This window comes from Lepus europaeus, chromosome 1 (genome assembly GCF_033115175.1).
Source record: "Lepus europaeus isolate LE1 chromosome 1, mLepTim1.pri, whole genome shotgun sequence".
In the NCBI taxonomy this organism is placed as follows: Eukaryota; Metazoa; Chordata; class Mammalia; order Lagomorpha; family Leporidae; genus Lepus; species Lepus europaeus.
This window is the reverse complement of record NC_084827.1, coordinates 146,733,823-146,755,642: the sequence shown is the minus strand read 5'-3', so window position 1 is coordinate 146,755,642 and position 21,820 is coordinate 146,733,823. Positions and strand designations below refer to the sequence as shown.

Sequence of the window (21,820 nt, the reverse complement as noted above, 5' to 3'; positions counted from 1 at the left end):
TCTCTCTCTTAACTCTTAAACCTTTAAAAAATACAGTACATTAGTGTTATCTCTACTCACACTATTGTGCAATGGAACACCAGAGCTTCTTACTAGGATCTAACTATAACTTAACACTCGTTAATCTTTCCTCATGCCTCCTTCCTGTTTCTGTTCTTTTTAATAAAAAGTGATAAGGGAGGCCGGCGCCGTGGCTCAACAGGCTAATCCTCCGCCTTGCGGCGCCAGCACACCGGGTTCTAGTCCCGGTTGGGGCGCCGGATTCTATCCCAGTTGCCCCTCTTCCAGGCCAGCTCTCTGCTATAGCCCGGGAAGGCAGTGGAGGATGGCCCGAGTCCTTGGGCCCTGCACCCGCATGGGAGACCAGGAGAAGCACCTGGCTCCTGGCTTCGGATCAGCGAGATGCGCCATTGGATCACCGCAGCGGCCATTGGAGGGTGAACCAACGGCAAAAAGGAAGACCTTTCTGTCTCTCTCTCTCACTATCCACTCTGCCTGTCAAAAAAAAAAAAAACAAAAAAAAAAAAAACAAATGAGAAGCCTAACATGGTAGTGTAGAGAGTAAAGCCATCACCTGTGATGCAAGCTCCTGTATGGGTGCTGGCTTGAGTTCCGGCTGCTCCACTTCTCATCCATCTCCCTGCTAATGTTCCTGGAAAGGTCACCTGGGCCCCTGCCATCCAACATGTGAGATCCAGAAAAAGCTCCTGGCTCCTGGCTTCAGACTGACCCAGCTCTGCTGCGGCCATCTGGGAAACTGACCAGTGAACGGATGAGCTCTCTCTCTCTCTCTGCCTATCAAAATAAATCTTTTTTAACAACAACAACAAAAGACCAAATGAGAAGAGTGGTCTAGACAGCTTTTCCCAAGGCACAGACTGAGTCACGTCATGGAACGCTCCTTCTCTAACTTAAGAGGGAGCAAGCAGGCAACATTTGCCCACAGTATTCAGAGACCTAGTACCTCATATGTGCCTTTCATTGGCCCCCCTTTAAAAAAATAAAAGCTTTATTTATTTGAAAGGCAGAGTTAGAGAGAGGCAGAGGCAGAGACAGAAAGAGAAGTCTTCCACCCACTGGTTCACTCCCTAGATGGCTGCAACGGCCAGAGCTGTGCCGATCCAAAGCCAGGAGCCAGGAGCTTCTTCCGGGTCTCCCATGCTGGTGCAGGGGCCCAAGCACTTGGGCCATCTTCTATGGGATGCCAGCACTGCAGGCAGCAGCTTTACCCACTACACCACAGTGCCCGCCCCTCTCATTGCCCCTTTTAAAGTCTTTACTGTGGCATTCCTATTCCAGTTTTGCCACTAAATGTTTAAATTGTGGGGGGGCAGATATTGATGGTGCCTTCTGAGTTCAGAGATTTCAGGATCAACAGAACCACAACTGGACCTGATGCATATCACAAGATCCTTCTGTTTCCAGACTGAGATCAGCATTAAATGAGATTTGGAGTTCCTGAGATGGACATGGAAGTACACTTTGCATACGGGAGAGGTAGTAATAATTGTGGCCAAGAAAGACTGTGGAAGGTTGGATTCTTGGTCCTGACCCTTCACTCCTTTGTGACAAATTTACCAGATAATTTTAAGACGGTAAAGAAAATTCTAGAAAAGTCAGAACAGCAGAATGTCAGATCTAACAACCGATCAAGCTTTGTGTTTCTGAAAGTGAGATCCATGAATTCCAAAGAAATATCTTCAAGGATCACTAAGTTCTATAAAAAAATTCTTTAAAGCTCGTGTTCTTATTTCTATCCATTTTTAATTACTTCAAGCATACTAGGGATGCCTTCCTTGGACCTACGTGGCTCCATTTCAAGGGTCATATCTGCATTGATAACAAGTGACAATCAGTGGCTATTCAATTTATAAAGGAAAAATTTTCAAATTACAGATCTCTGAAGTTACAGAGAGATTCTTGGGAATCTGAGAGTTTCCAGTTCCACTAGAGTCCCATGCAAAGTGCAGTACACAGACCAATCAAGATCCTTGACCAGTTTAGTACAAAAAATTAACAGAAAACATTTTAAAATATTCATAGCATTTTGGCAGCAATTTTAAGGTTGTTTAATTTAATAACAAAAAATTAATAAGGGCAATTATTAATAATTAATATCTGGTACAGCAGTTAAGATGCCACTTCAGATGCTGGGGTTGTAGTGCAGCAGGTTAAGCCACCACCTGTGATGCCAGTATCCCATATGAGTGCCAGCTCAAGATTTAGCTGTTCTGCTTCCAACCTAGTTCCCTGGAAAAACAGTGGAAGTTGGCCCAAGACCTTGGGCTCCTGCCACCCACGAGGGAGACCCAGACAGAGGACCAGCCTCCTGCCTTCAGCCAGGAACGGCCTGGCCATTGTGGCCATCTGAGGAGTAAAGCAGTGGATGGAACCTCTTTCTGTCTCTCCCTCTTTCTCTGTAACTCTGCCTCTCAAATAATAAATCTTTTTTAAAAAGACACCACTTGGAAGGTCCACATTCCATCAGAGTGGCCTGGCTCCATTTCCAATTCCAGCTTCTTAATAACGTGCACTCTGGGACACACGGTAATGACTCAAGGAGTTGGGTCCCTGCTGCCTATGTAGAGGATCTGGATTGAGTTCTAGTCTCCTACCTTCAGTTTGGTTGCTGCAGACATATGAGGGAATGGATCATCAGATGAAAAAGATCTCTGTCTCTGTCTCTCTCTGCCTTTCAAATAAATTAACAAAATGCTCTTAAATTAATAAAATTAGGACTTGTATTTTTAACATCTTTGTTCCCCACTCATTTCAGAACTTCTTTTGTTGAAGACACTAGCAATCTCTTAACTGTCAAATTCGATACATTCTCTGTAAAGCTTTTCTTGAATGCTATGTTGAATTTGACCCAGCTAACTACTACCTTCTCTACAATATCCTTCTACTTTCTGAAGCAACCACTCATTCTTGGAGTCCTCTCATCCAAACTCCTTACAAACTGTTCTTCCACTATCTTCTTAAATGACAATGTTCCAGGACTTCTGACTTTGAGCCTCTTCTCTTCCTACACTCATGCAGCTCTCCAATGACTGCTAATATGATTCTCAAATCTTTTTTTCTAACATAGATCTCATTTCCCAACCCCAGACCCATATGCATGGTATTTCTGCCCAGATGTTCTACAGACACTACAACTGAGCATGCTTATCTGAAACCCTACACTAGGCTAATTTTGTGAATGGCATGTCTAAGCACTGGTTTCCAAAACAAACAAAAAACCTGGAAATTATTTTAGCCTCTTCCACATCTAAACAGTATACTATATGACTATACATTAAATACTATCATTCTATTTTCTGAAACTCTCAGATACCCAAAAGGGAAATTTAAATTTGGTACTCTAAAGAATAAAAAATTGTCATGCATCTTAATTTTAAGAGTACTGCAAAAGGGAGGGTTGTGGGTGGGAGGGAAGTTATGGGGGGTGGAAAAGCCATTGTAATCCGTAAGCTGTACTTTGGAAATTTATATTCATTAAATAAAAGTTAAAAAAAAAAAAGAGTACTGCATAAGCTCCTCAAATCACAACAGTAATATTCATTTCCTAAGTGCCACCTTCAGCTGATATAAAATATGCATTTCTTGTTTTTACATTTAATTTCTTAAAATAAGTAATTATAACCATTACTATTTACTGTTAATGATTTGACTTTTTTCTTTAAAGAATATTACCTCCTTACATACACTATCATTATTAAGTCACAAAATATCAAGAGCCATTTTCATACTTTGTCCATATCAGACACTTATTAAATGGGGTTAAATTATAAGAGTTGATGTGTTTGGTCCATCTTACTAAAAGCTTCCCACAAGATCATAACCAATACTGTATTGTTAAACTGATCATTTTCTCATTAATTGAGTACTCATTCAATTTTTTCCATATCTATATACAAAAAGTACTAACCTTTGTATCTGAATAAAACACCTCTAAAAAATCCTATTTTCTTCATGAAAGAAAACTTATTCAGAAAAGGAAATTTACTCTGAGCTCACTGCAAAACTATCTATTTCAGTCATATTCCAGATTTAGCAGGACAAAGGGCAACAGCAGGAAATGCAGCATCACCAAGGTCCAAAACAAACTTGGTTTAGAGTAGGGGAAAAAACCCTCAAATCATTATTCAAGATAATTAAGCACTACACTTGAAAGGAAAAATAAATTAGTACAGCTTAAAAATTATATAAGACATTATGAGAAGAGCCTCATTTCTACCAATGAAAAGATAAGGGACTATTGCCTTCAACTATTATATATAAAGGAAAATGGAAGTAATCTTGATACACACACTAATGCACATGTTTTCTTAGGGGATACAAATAGACTACATTTTTATACTTCCTATGTTTAACATACATTCAAATACAAAAATCAATTCATTTTATTTTTCTCCACAATTTTGAGAGATATGTAAAATAGTTATTTTTTCCATTTGACAGATGAAAAAGCTGAAATGTAAGGAAACTAAGTAAATTATTTTCAGGTCCTTAGGATCAGAAGTAGAACTCCAATTCTGAAGCTTCACAGAATTTTTCAATGTAAATATAATTTTTTAAAAAAGATTTATTTATTTATTTGAAAGGCAGAGTTACAGAGAGGCAGAGGCAGAGGCAGAAACAGAGAAGTCTGTCATCTGCTAGTTAATTCCCCAAATGGCCGCAATGGCCGGAGCTGCACTGAACCGGAGCCAGGAGCCACTAGCTTCCTCCAGGTCTCCCATGTGAGTACAGGAGCCCAAGTACTTGGGTCATTTTCCACTGCCTTTCCAAGCCATAGCAGAGAGCTGGATCCCAAGTGGAGCAGCCAGGTCTGGAAACAGCACCCTTATATAAGGGCTGCAGGCACTGCAGGTAGCGGCTTTACCTGCTACGTCACAGCGCCAGCCCCTGAAGAAACATGTTGGGGGCCAGTGTTCCGGCTCAGCAGGTTAAGATAGTTGTGGTCACACTGGCATCCCATTATCAGAGATGGTTCAGTCCCAGCTGTTCCTCTTCCTAGCCAACTCCCTGTTAATGTGCCTGAGAAAGCAATGGAAGGTGGGCCAAGTACTGGGGCTCCTACCACTCACATGGGAGACCAGAATGGAGTTTTAAGTTCCTGGGTTCTGCTTGGCCCAGCCACAGCCATTTGGGGACTGAACCAGCAGATGGAAGATCTCTTTCTCTCTGTTTCTCCCCCTCTGTCACTCTGCCTGTCAAGTAAGTAAATCTTTTTTCTAAAAACAAAAAAAGCTAATAAACTATGTATTACAATGCATACTGCCACATTTCAAAACTCCATGATTTTTTTTTTTAAGATTTGTTTTATTTATTTGAAAGACAGAGTTACATAGAGAGGTAGAGACAGAGAGAGAGGTCTTCCATCCGCTGGTTCACTCCCCAAATGGCCGCAATGGCCGGAGCTGTGCCAATCCGAAGCCAGGAGCCAGGAGTTTCCTCCGGGTCCTCCACGTGGGTGCAGGGGCCCAAGGACTTGGGCCATCTTCCACCACTATCCCAGTCCACAGCAGAGAGCTGGACTGGAAGAGGAGCAGCCGGGACTAGAACCAGTGCTCATAAGGGACACCAGCGCTTCAGGCCAGGCCTTTAACTCGCTGTACCATAGCACTGGCCCCAAAACTCCATGATTTTGAGTAATTTTTTTAACTCAGTTAATACATCTGATACTTTACACTAAACAGAACAAAAGTAGCTTAATCTTACCTAAGAATCTGAGAAGTCCTCTTTCTTGCTTCTGCATACTCCAGTGACCAATTTCAGCTCTCCCAAAAAGCTAAATGTCTAACAAAAATACATCCTTATGCCTGTCAAAGGGTAGCCACTGAGATATGGAGTTTATGATACATGTATCTTCCTCTATGCAATACATGAATTACAAAAAGTTTTTTGATAACACAGAAACAGAAACTGTTTCTACATGGTCTCTCCTACCTTAAGGTACATTAAAGAAAATAAATAGCATCAGGGCCAGCACCCTGGCGCAGTAGGTTAATCCTCTGCCTGCAAGGCCAGCATCGCACATGGGCACCAGTTCTAGTCCCAGCAGCTCCTCTTCCAATCCAGCTCTCTGCTAGGGCCTGGGAAAGCAGTGGAAGATGGCCCAAGTGCTTGGGCTCCTGCACTCATGTAGGAGACCAGGAAGAATCACCTAGCTCCTGGCTTCAGGTCAGTGCAGCTTGGCCATTGTGGCCATTTGGGGAGTGAACCAAGAGAAAGAAGACCTTTCTGTCTCTCCCTCTGTCTGTAACTCTACCTCTCAAATAAATAAGTAAAATCTTAAAAAAAAAAAAGTAGCATCAAAAGATAAAGTTAACAACCTGATGCTGACTACAGATAATATAAACTAAAAGCTTCAAACATTAACAAATTAAGTCATTCTTAGCTTCTCTACTTAAGAAAAATGTCAGACACTGACTAGGTAGCTACTAAACTAAAATCCAGATACAAGATTACAACCTGTTCAAATTAATATTTAACTTCTAAGAGCTATATAAAATGCCTTGTTAATCAAATCTTGGCCCTGGGTGGGGATGCTCACTAGAAGGCAGGAAAAGCTCAGACTACTGGTGAAAATCACTAGAGCACATCAGAAATGACCTCACCTGTGTTATCTAATAACTACCAGGTCAACAACCAATTGGGAAGATACATGTTTCTAACAATGCGATTAAATCTTATTTCCATAAGAAAGTGAAAAATTAGAACTGAAAAGTCTGATGGCAAATAAACTGCACACTATAAGGAAAAAGTGTGTGAGATGATGATGGATATGCTAGCTAGTCTAATTTGATCATTCCACAATAAATACATGTATCAAAATATCACACTGAACCCCACAAATATATAATTAATTACCTGTCAAAAATCAAAATTTTTTGAAAAAAAAGTTGCAAAGTTTTTAACCCAAGTTCTCTTTAAATGTTGTGTTTAATCCATGAGGCTCCATCTGCTAAAAATTGAATAATTTATCTCAATTTTACTTAAAGGACTTCAATCACAAGTATTTAGGCTGGCAACTGAACCCAGACTAATAGGTAAAAGACATATTCCACTGACATTCTTTTGACCAAGCAGTATTACCCAAGGAGTATTTCTGATTTAGTCCTTCTATCTACCACAGCTGCTAAACTTTTATAATACCCAAAAGTAACGGGTCCCCTTGGGAGAATGCTAATAAATCAAGTCATTGTTCAGAAAAACTAACAAAGAAAATCAAACATTTATGCTATCTGCCTTCTCTCTAAGGAACTGTCACCAAATAATTCATGGAGGAATATATATCTGTGTGTTCTACTATTAAATACAGAATTGAGAGGAAAGTGTTAGAGTTTTTGCAAAATCCTAATAAATTAATGCATTTTAAGAAAAATCACTGATAGCCACTGCACTTATGAGTTACCTTCACCTTTCCAACCCAAAACAGAACCTGAATTAATCATACCTCTATATCTGCCAGTTCACAGACACCAGAAGAAAGGAACAATTAAATAAATGCAAGGAAATACAGTAAGTAAAATCTAGACTACAGAAAACCTAAAGGTCAAAACCTGCTTTCTTCAACAAATAAGTAGCAAATACTAAAATAGTACAGTGAGGAGGAACCTACAGATTCAACAGCTTAACAAACACTTTCAACAAAATATGTATACTTTGCTTAAATAGTGAGTCAAACAGTGGGAAAATAAGATTATGACACTAGCAGGAAAAGTCTGCACTGCTGACATATTTGACAAATTGAAGAATGAATGTGCTGTGATGGTTTTAATGCTTATTTTATAGATGTATTTTTAAACATTTATGGGTAAGATCCTAAGTTATCTGAGATTTGCTTTAAAATAATTTAAGGGTGGAGTTGGAGAAATGGAGGGTTATAGATGAAAAATGACTGAAAAAAGTGGTAATTGTTAAAGATGCATGACAGATACAAAATGGTTCACTATAACTGCTTCTCTACTTTGTACATGCTTGGAATTTTCCATAATAAAAGTTGACAGAGAAAGAAAACTAAAGCATCCTAAAAAAGAGGATTAAAACAAATAAAAATTTAAATAAGCTAAACAAGCATTCTCCCCCCATACTTACATTCTTACTCAAAAAACAAGAAAACTGAGACCAAAAGAGGTAAGTCTTAGTCAAGGTAACAAAGCAGTATCAGAGGTGAAACTAGACTCTACAACGTAAGACTGCTCCACAGAGAGGTCTAAAAACTCTTAGAACTAAGAGATACAAAACATCTTTATAAGATCTGAGCAGTCCTGATGTCTTCTGAAAACTCACCAAAAGCATTTTTTAAAAAGTCTTAAAAGTTTATTAGATAGAGGGGAAAAAAGTCACACACACAGGGCTTAAATCTGAATTTGTAAATTTATAAATTTATAATATTGAACACCTTAAATGCTACAGTGGAACAATAAGGCTAGAAAGTATAGAGAACTAGGTATTGGTAATCACCCTCACTAGGGTAAAGAGTTACCTCCATGAGGTATGTCTGGCAGTTTTCTAATTCAAGGTGTCTGTGGAAGACAGCTGTCCAGCTCACAAGTAAGCTTACACATGGATTGGTAAAACATAAAACCACGTTTTAAAATAACTAATCTCTGAAAACAATTGAAAAACATTTTTATCCTTGTTAAGCCCACAAATCATTTAAGTCTTAAACATAAAAATGAGATTTATCTTCCAGTCCAAGATAAGCTTCAAAATTTGACCATGAAAGACTTTCACTGTTGAGGACAGACACTTCCAAAGAGTAAGCATTCACCTTTGCATTAAAAGTCATTAAGAATATAATTTTGTGTTCGTCAGTGAACTATACTATCTTTTCAATAAGTACTGCCTCATTTAAATATTAAATCTCCCTAAAAATAGCATAATTAATTAACCCCATTTACCTCATTATTCTAAAAATGGTAAACGGTATTAAATTTAATGTATTTTAATAAATGATTTTCACACTATTGGGCATTTATACTACAAATTCATTTTATTTTTGGCAAATGCGTTAGTGACTATTTTGAAAAGTATCTGGTAAACTGGGTTACTTTTTTATTAGAAGAAATGTCTATTTTTAAAGATACTTTAAAATATACTTTTGGCATTAAAGTACTCAAAACAAAGTTATTTTAAAATCCATACTAAACATTTCAACATATATGTCCTTTAGTAATTATAAAATATATCAAACCAGGATGTCAAATAAAATTCCAGTGCGATCCAAAATTCAAAATAACATATAAATGACATCACTGTGAAAAAATAATTTGCTTTTTAAAGAGCTGAAATATAAGAAAGACACAGAAGGAGATAATACAGAAACAGAGGCTGTGACTGGAGAACTTCACCACAGAGACCAAAACGAACTGAAACACATTTGTGTTTCTCGACCCTTGTCAGTATCCTCAAGTTAGTAAAACAGCTCCTCACTTGCAAGACATGTTTTTAAGTGGTACCCTTTTCAGTAACCTACAATCAAAGTCGCCATGCAAAAGTTCACATAAAGATAAGGAAGGAAAAGAAAATTATTTCTGAATGGCAAAAACAAAAACATTAAAGAGTCATAATATATAAAAGCGTGGACTTGAATCAGGAAGCAGTACTGAGCTCCAGGCGCACTTCTATTACTCCCTGTCCATGTAATCTCCACATCAGTCTTCTTGTGAGGAAAAGGGGGGAATCTTAGTGCCTACCTCACAGCACTGCACTAAGGATCAAACAAGACAGTGTGCATGAAGTGCTAACACAGCAGCTATCACAAAGTAAGCACCTCAATCAATAACCTTTTTATACAATTTAAAAGGTTAACTATGAGAAAAATGTTGAATGCCCTTCTCACAAAACATGTCTACCTGCTCCTCCTTACGAAAGAAAAAGAAAAGCATAAGTAAAAATAAAAACATTCTATTCTTCCTTCAAGAGCATAATTTTACTCATGCAATTTTGAGATCATTGAAGTATCAAAAGAAATAAAATAAAACCCACACCCTACAGTGTTTAATAGTATGCCAATATTATGTATGTGTTCAACCCTGAAAAGGAAAACAGCCCCTTACCCACGTTTTTAAGCCTGGAGTCATTAACATGAATAAATATACTACTGTTCAGTAAATAAAGTGATAGGAAGGCCAGTTACAAATTTTATAATAAATATTTTTAAATGATGTTAATAAAAAGGAAAGCAGTTACCTTTGTACAATAAAGCATCCAAAGTTCAAAGAGCCTCTCTCTGGATGCCATTCTGGCTTTCACTCTGGCACTTTTATTTTTCCTCAAAAAAAAAAAATTATGTTCAATACCACAGCATGTTCATTTTATTTTCCAAGTTTTTCAGTCGTTACAGTAAAGCTCAAAGGACTTAGGAAAACAAAAAAGTGAAATAGAGAGACTGTCTTCTGGCTAATAACAGGCAGTCTCAGGAGTTACTCCAACATATCTTCATCAGCGGTAGTCGGATTTAAATAAACCTGTAAAAGAAATACCCAAAGGTTGGTCAGGAAAAAGACACATTTAAAAATCTGAAACCAGAGATTCATCTGTTTCACTCGCCAGAAACAATCGGCTGAACTTCTGCACCGATTGCTTAGGCTGCACAGAAACCTGTGTTTCAGGAAAACATTCAACACAGTATGTCACATCAATGCAAAATCAGAGTCCTCTGGGGCAGACTCAGAGAGATGAGCACTGATAACCAGACACGCGTTCAGCGATTAAAAAAAGTAAGATTCCCCTGCCACGCACAAATCTTCCACAGACGTATACTCCCCAGGCAGCTGTCTCGAACACACAGAATCTCTCAGAATCTTCTAGTCTGCTTCTTGGAGTCGGGAATGTCTGCTGGTGGCAGGGCAGGGCAGGGCGCGGGAGGGGGAGGAGGAATTCCTGGCTTGTTTGTTCTAACAATCCCCGGGGTGAAAGTCAACCTGCCCACCTGGCCTCTCCACCTCTCCATCCAGGAAGGAGAGAGGAGCGCGCGCACCCCGGCGAGGAAAACATCCCGAGAGAAGCCCCCTCGGTGTTTTCCGGGTCTTTACAGTTCCTCCCGGCATCCCACACAACCCCACCGGAGGCAGCCTTCAGGTCTGCCAAGCTGTCACGAAAAGCTTTGGGAAGGCGGCAAGGCGAGCGTGGCGCCTCCCGACCCCGCGCTCCCCGCCAGCCCGACCGCACGGGACACGCCCGGGGACAGCCTCGCCCCCTCACAGCCGCCCCTCACTCCGCGGCCTCCACACCCGGCGCCCGGGCCCTCCCACTTCCCGCCTCGCGGCCCCCCGCGCCCCCTCACCGCGCTGCCGGAGGGCGCCCACCGCAGAGCCGGGGCCTCCGCCTACTTTGCTTCGGTCGCCCCCTTCCTAAAGTGAAGCCCCGTGTCACCTCGCAGCTAGGGAGGCGGGGCGGCGAAGGCGCGAGGCGGGGCGCGAGCGCGGGGAGGAGCCAGGGGCGGGGCGGCGCCCTCGGCTAATCATTCCGGCCGCTAAGGATTCACCCGGCCCTCGGGCGGCGGCCCTTCAATGGTCGCGCCGGCAGGGGAGGGGCGGGGCGCCGTGAAGCCCCGCCCACAGTACCCGCGCAGCCGCGGTTACCCAGTCTCCTGCAGCCCTTCGGGAGACTGGCGCCAGCCGGGGCGCTCGGGTCAGTCTCGCCCCAGCTGTACGTGGAGGAGGGCCGGCGTGGTGACGTACACGCCCCGCCCCTCTCGGGGACGGACAGACTTGGCTTTCGGATGATGGCGTCATTTCCGCGAATCTTCCAAGAGAAAGCTGCTGTGACTAGAGGGCTTTTGGTTTTATTTGAAGAAAAAGGACTGGTACTGAGAGTTTATAGTGATGTAAAAAGACAACACACAGATCCCGGGGCGCGGAATCCTTTTCGCTGATCATGTTTGTGCCTCACACTTCTGCCCTCACGGAGTGTCAAATCCAAAGGGTTTGTTTGATCAGCACTGAGGGCTCCAAAAAGGCAGAAGGCCGCGTTTACTATTTCACAACTTTCAGATTTTCGTTTTGTTTAAGGGAGGAAAAACGCATACGATTCATCACTTTTGTTAAATCTAAATATTTTTAAAACTTGTAACTGTGAAAATGCTCAAGCATATGCAAAAGCAAACTAATCTACTGAAGTCCCGTATACCATCGCCCAGCATCAGAAATGATCAATTAATATCCCATCGAAAAAGGGTTAAAAAGAGAAGTTTGGCCTCTGCCTTCATACGTCGCCTTTGCTACCTTAAGCTTTTGGTCCGACCTTTCTACTCGTCCCTGCAAGCGGACAAATGCTCGCTAGAGGAATTCTGCCTGCAATTTGAGGTTTCTACAAACAGGTCCTTACCTGGAATTTATGATAAGGAGATACGCTCAAAAACAATGATTGTTAAGGATTTATAGGACCAGAGCCCATTCACCCCAAAGTCAACTAACCAAGGACAAAAAGTTTCATGACCTTTCTGGGACCCTTGCTGGTGCCAAAGTGTGTACTGTCGTTCATCCCCTCTTGACCTCCCTTCCCATGCGTTTTGCTGTCAGGTGCACCCACAGTCTTTCACAAGGAACAGGCAAGATGGTCCCTTTAGTTGTCCATCTTCGCAGGCTCCAGTACTCAGACGTTGCGGCAACATCTCCCCCTTGAGTTTTTGGCGTTTTCATGCCGTGGGCAGACAAGCTTTAACTCAATACCACCTTATTTCATCTACAGCAGTCTGCACTTTTCCTCTAAAGAGTGAGTAAATATATCGGGCTTTTCAGATCATTCTGCTTGCAATTTGCTTAGCAAAAATCAAAATAAGAGGAATGGGCTTTTGGTGTAATAGTGCACTTGGGATGCCTGCATCTCTTATTGGAATGCCTGGTTTCAAGTCCCAGCTCAACTCCCAATTGCAGCTTCCTGCTGATGTGCACGCTGGGAGGCAGCAGGTGATGGCTCAGGTAGGTGGGCCCCTGCCACCTGGTTCCTGACTTCCTGGCTTCAGCCCCAGCCAGGAGCCATTGCAGGCATTTGCAGAGTAAACCAGAAGGTGACAGAGATATCTGTCTCTCTCTGCCACTTTCTCCCTTCTCTGGCTCTCAAATAAATTTTTAAATGTTTAAAATAAACAATATTTTGTAATACATGAAAATTAGATGAAATTCAAGTTTCAGTATCCAAAATTTTATTACACTATAGCCATGCCTGCTCCTTTACTATGGTCAGTAGCTCCTTTCACTCTATCATGACAGAGTTGAGAGGAGTTGCTTGCAAATTAGGCCTTCAATTTTTGTATACTGAAACTACATTTTACATTCAACATTTCTCCTGGGTCGTCTAGCAAGCACGTGAAACTTAACATGTCAGGGCCGGTGCTGTGGCGTAGCTGGTAAAGCTGCTGCCTGTAGTGTCGGCATCCCATATGGGCAATAGTTAAGGTCCTGGCTCCTCCACTGCTAATCCAGCTCTCTGCTCTGGCCTGGGAACGCAGTAGAAGAGGGCCCAAGTACTTGGGTCCCTGAACCCCTGTGGCAGACCCGGAAGAAGCTTCTGGCTTCTGGCTTTGGCCACTGCGGCTTGGGGAGTGAACCAGCAGATGGAAGACCTCTCTCTCTCTCTCTCTCTTTCTCTCTTTCTCTCTCTCTCTCTCTTTCTCTCTCAAACTCTGCCTTTCAAATAAATAAATCTTTAAAAAAAAAAAAACATGATCACTTTAAAACAATAAAAAATTTTAAAAAAGAGGGGGGCCAATGCTGTGGTGTAGCAGGTAAAGCCGCCAACTGCAGTACCAGCAAAAATATGGGCACCAGTTCGAGTCCTGGCAGCTCCACTTCCCACCCAGATCTCTGTTATGGTCTGGGAAAGTAGTAAAAGATGACCCAAGTCCTTGACCCCTGCACCAGTGTGAGAAGACTCAGAGGAAGCTCCTGGCTCCTGACTCCTGGCTTCAGGTGGGCCCAGCTCCAGCCATTGCAACCATTTGGGAAGTGAACCAGTGGATAAAAGCTCTCTCTCTCTCTCTCTCTCTCTGCCTTTCAAATAAATAAATAGAACTTTAAAAAAAAAAAAGAGAGAGAATTAGTAACCTGTCTTCATCCTCACTTTCTTTTCCACCTGTAGGACTTATCAGTTGACATAGAATTTGCCTAGTTAGTGTGTGTTTCCCCATAGTAAAAATGTAAGCACTGTGAACAGAGACTTTCTTCCCCACTATTTTCAGATCATTGAACAATCTTATACACAGTAGGAGCTCAAAAATATTTGCAGACTACATGAACAAAATTAGCTGTTTCATTCTGTTTTTATACTGTCCCAACCCGTTTTCCTATAAACTGCTCACAGCATGTTGGACACTTCATAGAACTACCACTATAGAACATTAATCAATCTGTAAGAGCAAAAAGCATTAAGTGTGTTGCCCAGAAACAAAGAGTGACAAAACTGTACACACTGCTTCTCAACTTTTTAAGTGCATACTAACCACTGTGGCTCTTAAAATGCTAATTTCAATCCAGCAGGGCAGGACTCAGTGGCTCAGCAGTGTAGCAAGCTCCGAAGCAATGCCAATGCTGATTCATAGTCCACACTTTTAACACTAAGATCCCTGAGGTTAGTAGATTTTGCCTTGTTTGGGAGGTGGTATTGGTAAATTTGCCTGGATCCATCCAACCATTCTCAATTCCCTCCTGTGATGAGTGATACTAATACTGAAGAGATACAAAATGACACCAATTACTCTGTGTAGGCATTGAGTCCTTTAGCATGGCATTAGTGCTGTTACACTTAAAAAAAGATAAATACATCACCTAGGACGCCACATGATGGCCTACTAGGTCTCCAAGGTTAACAGGACAGGCCTCAGCATTGCCCTCCCACCCCAGATTAAGCCTTTGCTTTGTTTTTTTGTTTGTTTGTTTTTCCTTTTTTTTTTTTTTTTTTTTTGACAGGCAGAGTGGACAGTGAGAGAGAGAGACAGAGAGAAAGGTCTTCCTTTCTGCCGTTGGTTCACCCTCCAATGGCTGCTGCGGCTGCTGCCGGCACACCGCGCTGATCCGAAGCCAGGAGCCAGGTGCTTCTCCTGGTCTCCCATGCGGGTGTAGGGCCCAAGCACTTGGGCCATCCTCCACTGCACTCCCGGGCCATAGCAGAGAGCTGGCCTGGAAGAGGGGCAACCAGGATAGAATCCGGCGCCCCAACCAGGACTAGAACCCGGTGTGCTGGCGCCTCAGGCGGAGGATTAGCCTGTTAAGCCACGGCGCCAGCCTCCTTTCCCTTTTCCCTCAGACAAAATCACACTCTCTTGCAGCAGAGGATCAAGCAGTTCTTTTGCTTAAGGGGTAAGCCTTCGCACAGCTACAGAGTCAGGGAAGGTGAGGCATTTCCTATTCATTTTGTTCTTTGTACCACATACAAGGCAACAACCACAACACCTTGCTGCACAGCTTTCAGTAAGATGTCCTTCCTAGCCAATCTCTAGCTTCCTAGCTCTCCCAATTCTCAGTTTTCCTTTAGCCCCTCCCCAAAGTCCTCTCTGTAAGTCATTCCCTCCCAGCGTCCCCGTTATCCTCCCAGGATATGAAAGTGTGGGCTCATGGCCCTCCTGGAGTCTTCTGGATTCTGCTGTATTTAGGTAGCAGCGAGGTGTCAGCCTTCTTCCTCTGTGAGATGTCTGATGATGCGGAGGGGTAGGGACAGGCTTTGGTTGCGTGTAGGCCCTTCAACAACATCTGGGCATTGCTTCACCAATGAAGCTACAGCTACGTTTTCTCCTGTAGTACCTCAAGGCAAACACATTTACCAACCTTAGAACACATTTTCTTTATAAGACCATTGCCCATAAGCTTTTAAAAATAGCCTGGCCTTTTATGTTAAAAGCATATTTCTGGCCTGATTTTCATGACAGAAGCTCTCCACATTAACTTAAATGGTCCTGCCTGCATCCACTGGATGTTCCTGTGCCTTAGTTGATGGCAGTTAGGAGTTTCAGTTCTCCTCACCAGGTACCACCTAAGCATGCCATGAAATTAACAATAAAGACTACATCTGCTGAAGTATTTTAACCATTGCTACATATTGGCCAGACTGTTATTTCCCCATAGAAACAACTAAACGAGGAGATAAATTATAGTCTTAGGGTTGCTTGTTCATGATTCAGGACACGTAAAATAAATTAGATTAATTTAATGCATAATGTCATCCTGTATAATAGCCTGTATGCAACCTGCCAATGGAAGAGATATTCAATTCTCCTAGAGATGGTACATTTTCTGCTGGACAGAGCTGGAGATGTACTGATATGTTTTTCTTCTTTGAGCTGTCCTTTCTGAAATCCTATCTCTGTTCTCTGAGCTTCCTGGATCTCTGGTTTGGCATCTGTCATCACTTTGGGGAGATTCTCCATTATAATTGCTTCAAATATTCTGTTTCTTTCTTATCCTCCTTCCAAAATTCCCATTCCACATATAACACATTTTTGTAGATATTCCATTGTTCTTGGATGTTACTTAAATATTTAATAAAGGAAGAGAGAAAGAGAGAGAGAGAGAGACTGTTGGAGAGATCCCATCTGCTAGTTCACTAGCCAAATGCATGCAATGGCCAAGTCAAGACTGAACCCAGGAGCTGGAAACTGAGAACTCAGTCCAGGTACCCCATGAGGGTGGCAAGAACTCAATTACTTGAGTCATTAGCCACTGCCTCCCAGGGTCTGCACTAGTAGGAAGTTAGAGTCAGGAGCTGGAGGCAGGAATTAAATCCAGGCACTCCAGCATGAGAAAGGGTCATTTTTACTGGCATGTCAACTATTAGGCCAAATGCCTGGCCCTGTTCTTGGATATCCTGATCCATTTTATAACATTGTTTTCCCCTTTTTCATTTTTGAAATTTCTACTGGCATATCTCCAAGCTCAGGAACTGTTTCTTCAGCCATCACCAATCTATTTAATGAGCATTCTTGTTTTTTTTCTGCTACAAATTTTATAATTTTGACCTGTAGCATTTTTATTCTCTTAGAATTTTTATCTCTCTGTTCACACTGCCCATCTGTTCTTGCTTATAGTATACTTTATCCATTAGAGCTCTAAACATATTAATCATAATGTTTTTTAAATTCACAATGTGATAATTTCACATCCCTGTAGGGGTGGGTTTTTGGCTCAGTGTTTTAAGTTGTATGCTTGAGACATCAGCTTCCCATATGAGAATGCCTGGTTTTTGTCCTGGACTCTCCACTTCTGCTCCAATTTCCTGCTAATGTGATTTCTGGGAGGCAGAAGATGATGTTTCAACTACTAGAGTCCCTGTCACCTATGTGGGAGACTTGGGTTGACTTCCAGGCTCCTGGCTTCAGCCTGGCCCAGCCCTAGCTATTGTAGGCATTTGGGGAGTAAACCAGTGGATGACAGCTCTGACTCTCAGTAAATAATTTTTTAAAAAATGGAAAAGAAATGGAATAATGGGATTCTTAAAGGAGGAAAAGGTTCAATTAGTGGGGAAAGTTGTAGAGAGATACCACTCCTTCTGAGAGGAGATTCTACCTTGTGGTGCGAAGTGGGAATGGAACGGGGAAAGCCTGTGGGCTGGTGAGTTAGAGAAGGGAGTCACTCTGGCAGCTCATCTCCAGCACTGCTGGAAGCCGAGCACCGTGGAGAGGGTGGAGAGCCACCAACAGCTGCGGCAGGAGCCACGGAAGCAGTGCACAGCACCCAGAACAGTGTGACCTACAGCTCTCCAAGTATTTGAATCCTCTGGGCCTCAGTTTCTTTTATTTGAAAACGGAGATGGTGATAAGAGCATCTATTAGTTTCCTAGGACTGTCATACTACCACAAACTGGGTGACTTAAAACAACAAAAGTTTCTTCTTTCACAGTTCTGAGGTGACAAGTCTGAAATCAAGGTGTCAGCAGTAGCATAGTGCTCCCTCTGAGGGGTCTAGGTTCTGCCAGCTGCTGGCAATCCTTGGAGTGCTTCAGCCATCCCTTAGTCTGTGGCAGCTTAATTCCAATCTCGCTCGCTCTCCATCTTCTTTCGGCTCTCTTCCCTCTGGGCATGTTTCTCTTGTGAAGACACCAGTCACTGGATTAGGATCGGAAAGAACTCTAACTAGGGTATCTGCCAAGACTCCAAGGTTGCACAATAGAAGTCTAAGTGAGGATTCAGACCCCAAGAAGTAGGCCCCAAAGTCACATTTTTTTTAAAAAAACAGATTTATTTATTTTTTTAAGATTCATTTATTTATTTGAAAAGGAGAGTGGGAGAGACAGAGATCTTCCATCTGCTGATTCATTCTCCAAATGCCCACAACTACCATGGCCATGCCAGACTGAAGCCGAGAGACAGAAACTCCATCCCAGTCTCCCATGTGGGTGGCAAGAACCTACGTATTTAGGCCAACATGCGCTGCCTCCTAGGCACAGCAGGTTAAGCTGCTGCTTGGGACACCAGCAGTCCTGGTTACTCCACACTTCTGAGGCAGCTTTCTGCTCATGTCCCTGCAAGGTGGCAGATGACGGCCCAAATATCTGGGTTCTTGTCGCTGGTGTGGGAGAACAGATGGGGTTACTGGTATCTGGCTTCAGCCTGGCCTTGCCCAGCTATTGTGAACATATGGGGAGTGAGCCAGCAGATGGAAGATATTACTGTTTCTTCCTCTCTCTCTCTCTCTCTCTCTCTCTGTCACTCTACCTTTCAAACAAAATAAACACTTCTTTTTTAAAAAGAAAAAAGATCATGTCTTACTGTGATCATTAGAGTGAAAGGAGAAGAATCATGTATGAAGTTCCAGGGGTGGAGTGGTGATTATTTAATTGCTCTATATCATAGTGGCTTCCTCTATAAGATTGGTGGTATGGAATTCACTCACATATCCACAAGATAGTGTAGGTCAGTAGGGAAACAGAAAGTCTGGATTCCATCCCAACACTGTGTTACCTTGAATTAGTCACTTCATCTCTCTAGATCTGAGTTCTACCCTGGCATGGCACTGGGGTAGGGGTAGGAGCTAGTATGGGGCACACAGATGCTAGGGAAGAAAGGGCTCTATGTGCCTGCCCAAGCATGTGGCCCCACCAATCAGACCTCACTTCAGTGCATACCCACCCCCACATCCAATATACTCACAGATTCTTCGGATCAAGAATTTGAGAATGGCAAAGCAAGATGGCTGTCAACTCCACAACTCCTGAGATGGAAGATCCAAAGCCTGAAGACAATTCTGTGGTCGGGGCTGAAATAATCTGGAGATATCTTCATTTACATGCCTGGTGACTGACTGTTGAAGGTGACTTCAGTGGGATTGTCAACATCAAACACTTTCTTGTAGCCCTTATGTGTGATCTATCTGCATGGACTAGTATATGGTTTAGTCTCACTCACAGCATGATTGCTAGGTTCTAAGAGAGCAAGATGGAGTGTATGGTATTTTTTATAATCTAGTGTTAGAGGTCACCTAGCATAGCTTCACATATTCTATTGGTCAAGATTGTCATAGTGTTTACTCAGTTTCAGAGGGAGAGGCATAGGCTCAATCACCTGATTGGATAAGCATCAAGGTTATACCATACGGAAGCATTGGGGTGGGGAGAAGTGCTGTGTTACAGCAGGTAAAGCCACTACCTGAAGTATCAGCATCCCATATGGATTCCAGTTCGAATCCCAGCTGCTGCTTTTCAGATCTAGGTTTCTGCTATGGCCTGAAAAAACAATGAAAGATGGCCTAAGTCATTGGGCCCCTGCACCCATGTGGGAGACACAGAAGATCCTGGCTTTGGATCGGCACAACTGTGGCCACTGAGGCCAACTGGGGAGTGTACCAGTGGATGGAAGACCTCTCTCTCCCTCTCTGCCTCTGCTTCTCTGTAACTCTGCCTTTCAAACAAGTAAATAAACCTGAAAAAAAAAAAAGGAAGCATTTGCGATGGCAGATATTGTGGCCATCACTGGAAAAAAAAATTTTTTTTCTCTTGGAAGAAAATCACTTTATTCTACTCATAAACAATAACATTACAACAGTTTGTTCAAGGAGACCAAACATCTGTCCAGCCCCAAATCCAATATCATCTCAGTGGATTTCCACACGGTAAGGATGCCTTCTTCCACTGCAATGCTGGACCAAGGAAGCTCTTCAAAGCAGATGACAGGTTGACCAGGTGGCTTTACACTTTACACTGTCACTACCGATTACATCTGTATGCTAAAGTAACTTGGTCATGAGATTCAATCTTCTGCTTCATCCTGAGCTTCCGAATTAGATTAACCCATGTGCAATTCTGCACTGTCTCAGGACTTCACTGAAACCCTCATAGAGCTTAACATCATTCTGATTCTGGCCAAACTCCTGCTACTGTGCTAACTGGGCTCCCTGGTGATGTCTGGCCTCAAGGGCTTAGCATTGCTCCCTCCACTGAAGCCCCCAGTGATGGCATGGGCCAGCGTGTGCCCAACAGCAGAGCCCACAGCCACGCCAGCTGCAGTGGTGGCCATCTGGGCCAACAGGCCTGGCTGTCCGGGTGCCGCAGCAGGTGAGCTGATTGCATATGGTAGGGTTGCTGCAGGGGGCTGAGCTGCTGGTGCTGGCCTCAGCGCAGCTCTCATCTGAGGAGCTGGACTGCCCGGAGGGGCCAGGCAGGAGGTACGGCTGTGGCTTCTGCGCGGCGTTGTCATGGCAAAACTACTCTGTCTACGAGGGCAAAACTCTAAATGGAAAAATTCAATCAGTCACAATTATCTTAAGGTATCCTCAATATATACAATCAAGGATGGGATTAAATTAATTATGGCATATGCATTTGGAGGCAAACTATGTAGCTAGAAAATCATAAAAATCACATGTAAATATGGGGAAATGTTTAGAATATACTGGTAGCTGCAGTAGATAAGAATTACATTTGCCTGCTACTGACAATGCAGGATTAATAACAGCGGCTTATAAAGGACAGTGGTTTACTTTCTCTCCGGTAACATGAGGCCCAGAAATAGGTGACTGTTTGGCATTTGTTCAGTGATCAATCCTCTTGGGCTTGCGGTCGGTGCTGTGGCGCAGTGGGTAAAGCTGCCACCAGCAGTGTCAGCATCCCATATGGGCGCTGTTTCGAGTTCCAGCTGTTCTTCGAATCCAGCTCTCTGCTATGGCCTGGGAAAGCAATGGAAGATAGCCCAAGTCCTTGGGCCCCTGCACCCGTGTGGGAAGACCCAGAAGAAGCTCCTGGCTCCTGGCTTTGGATCAGCCCAGCTCCGGCTGTTGCGGCCATTTGGGGAGTGAGCCAGAGAATGGAAGACCTCTCTGCCTCTCTGTAACTCTGCCTTTCAAATGAATCTTTTTTATTTTTTTTTTTAAGATTTATTTGAAAATCAGAGTTACACAGAGAGAGAGGTCTTCCATCCACTGGTTCACCCCTCCACTGGCCGCAACGGCTGGAGCTGCGCTGATCTGAAGCCAGGAGCTTCTTCCGGGTCTCCCACATGGGTGCAGGGGCCCAAGGACTTGGGCCATCTTCCACTGCTTTCTCAGGCCATAGCAGAGAGTTGGATAGGAAGTGGAGCAACTGGGTCTCGAACCGGCATCCATATGGGATGCCGGCGCTTCAGGCCAGGGCATTAACCTGCTGCATTACAGCGCCAGCCCCTCAAATCTTTAAAAAAATATCCTCTTGGGCTCTATCCTTCTTAGTGCCCAGATGGCTGCTAGAGCTCCAGTCATAACACCTGAGTTCCTGGCACAACAAAGGAGAAAAGACAAAAAAAGGAACTTGTTTACTGACTAAAGAGGAATCCTTAAAGACATTTGGTAGAAATTCATTGACTTCAACTTGCATCTCATTCAACTTACCCATAAAGATGACTGAGAAT

General features: G+C 42.9%; 2 protein-coding genes across 3 annotated transcripts in view; both read right to left on the bottom strand.

Annotated features, from left to right (window-relative positions):
• Positions 1-11,411, bottom strand: part of NBEAL1 (neurobeachin like 1) — a 203,934-nt gene extending 192,523 nt beyond the window's left edge. For both annotated transcript variants that reach the window (XM_062190098.1, XM_062190096.1), the window contains exons 1-2: positions 11,300-11,411; positions 10,204-10,481 (exon numbers count right to left, since the gene is read on the bottom strand). In XM_062190098.1, the coding sequence (XP_062046082.1) occupies positions 10,204-10,254 (51 nt within the window). In that variant the 5' untranslated portion in view covers positions 10,255-10,481; positions 11,300-11,411. The remainder of the gene's footprint in view (positions 1-10,203; positions 10,482-11,299) is intronic.
• An 8,808-nt stretch (positions 11,412-20,219) lies between these two features.
• On the bottom strand, positions 20,220-20,635 carry LOC133763337 (coiled-coil-helix-coiled-coil-helix domain-containing protein 2-like). Its single transcript, XM_062196857.1, is given in 2 exon segments — positions 20,220-20,338; positions 20,341-20,635. Coding segments are annotated over 2 exon segments (414 nt in total).
• Between the last annotated feature and the right edge of the window lie 1,185 nt (positions 20,636-21,820).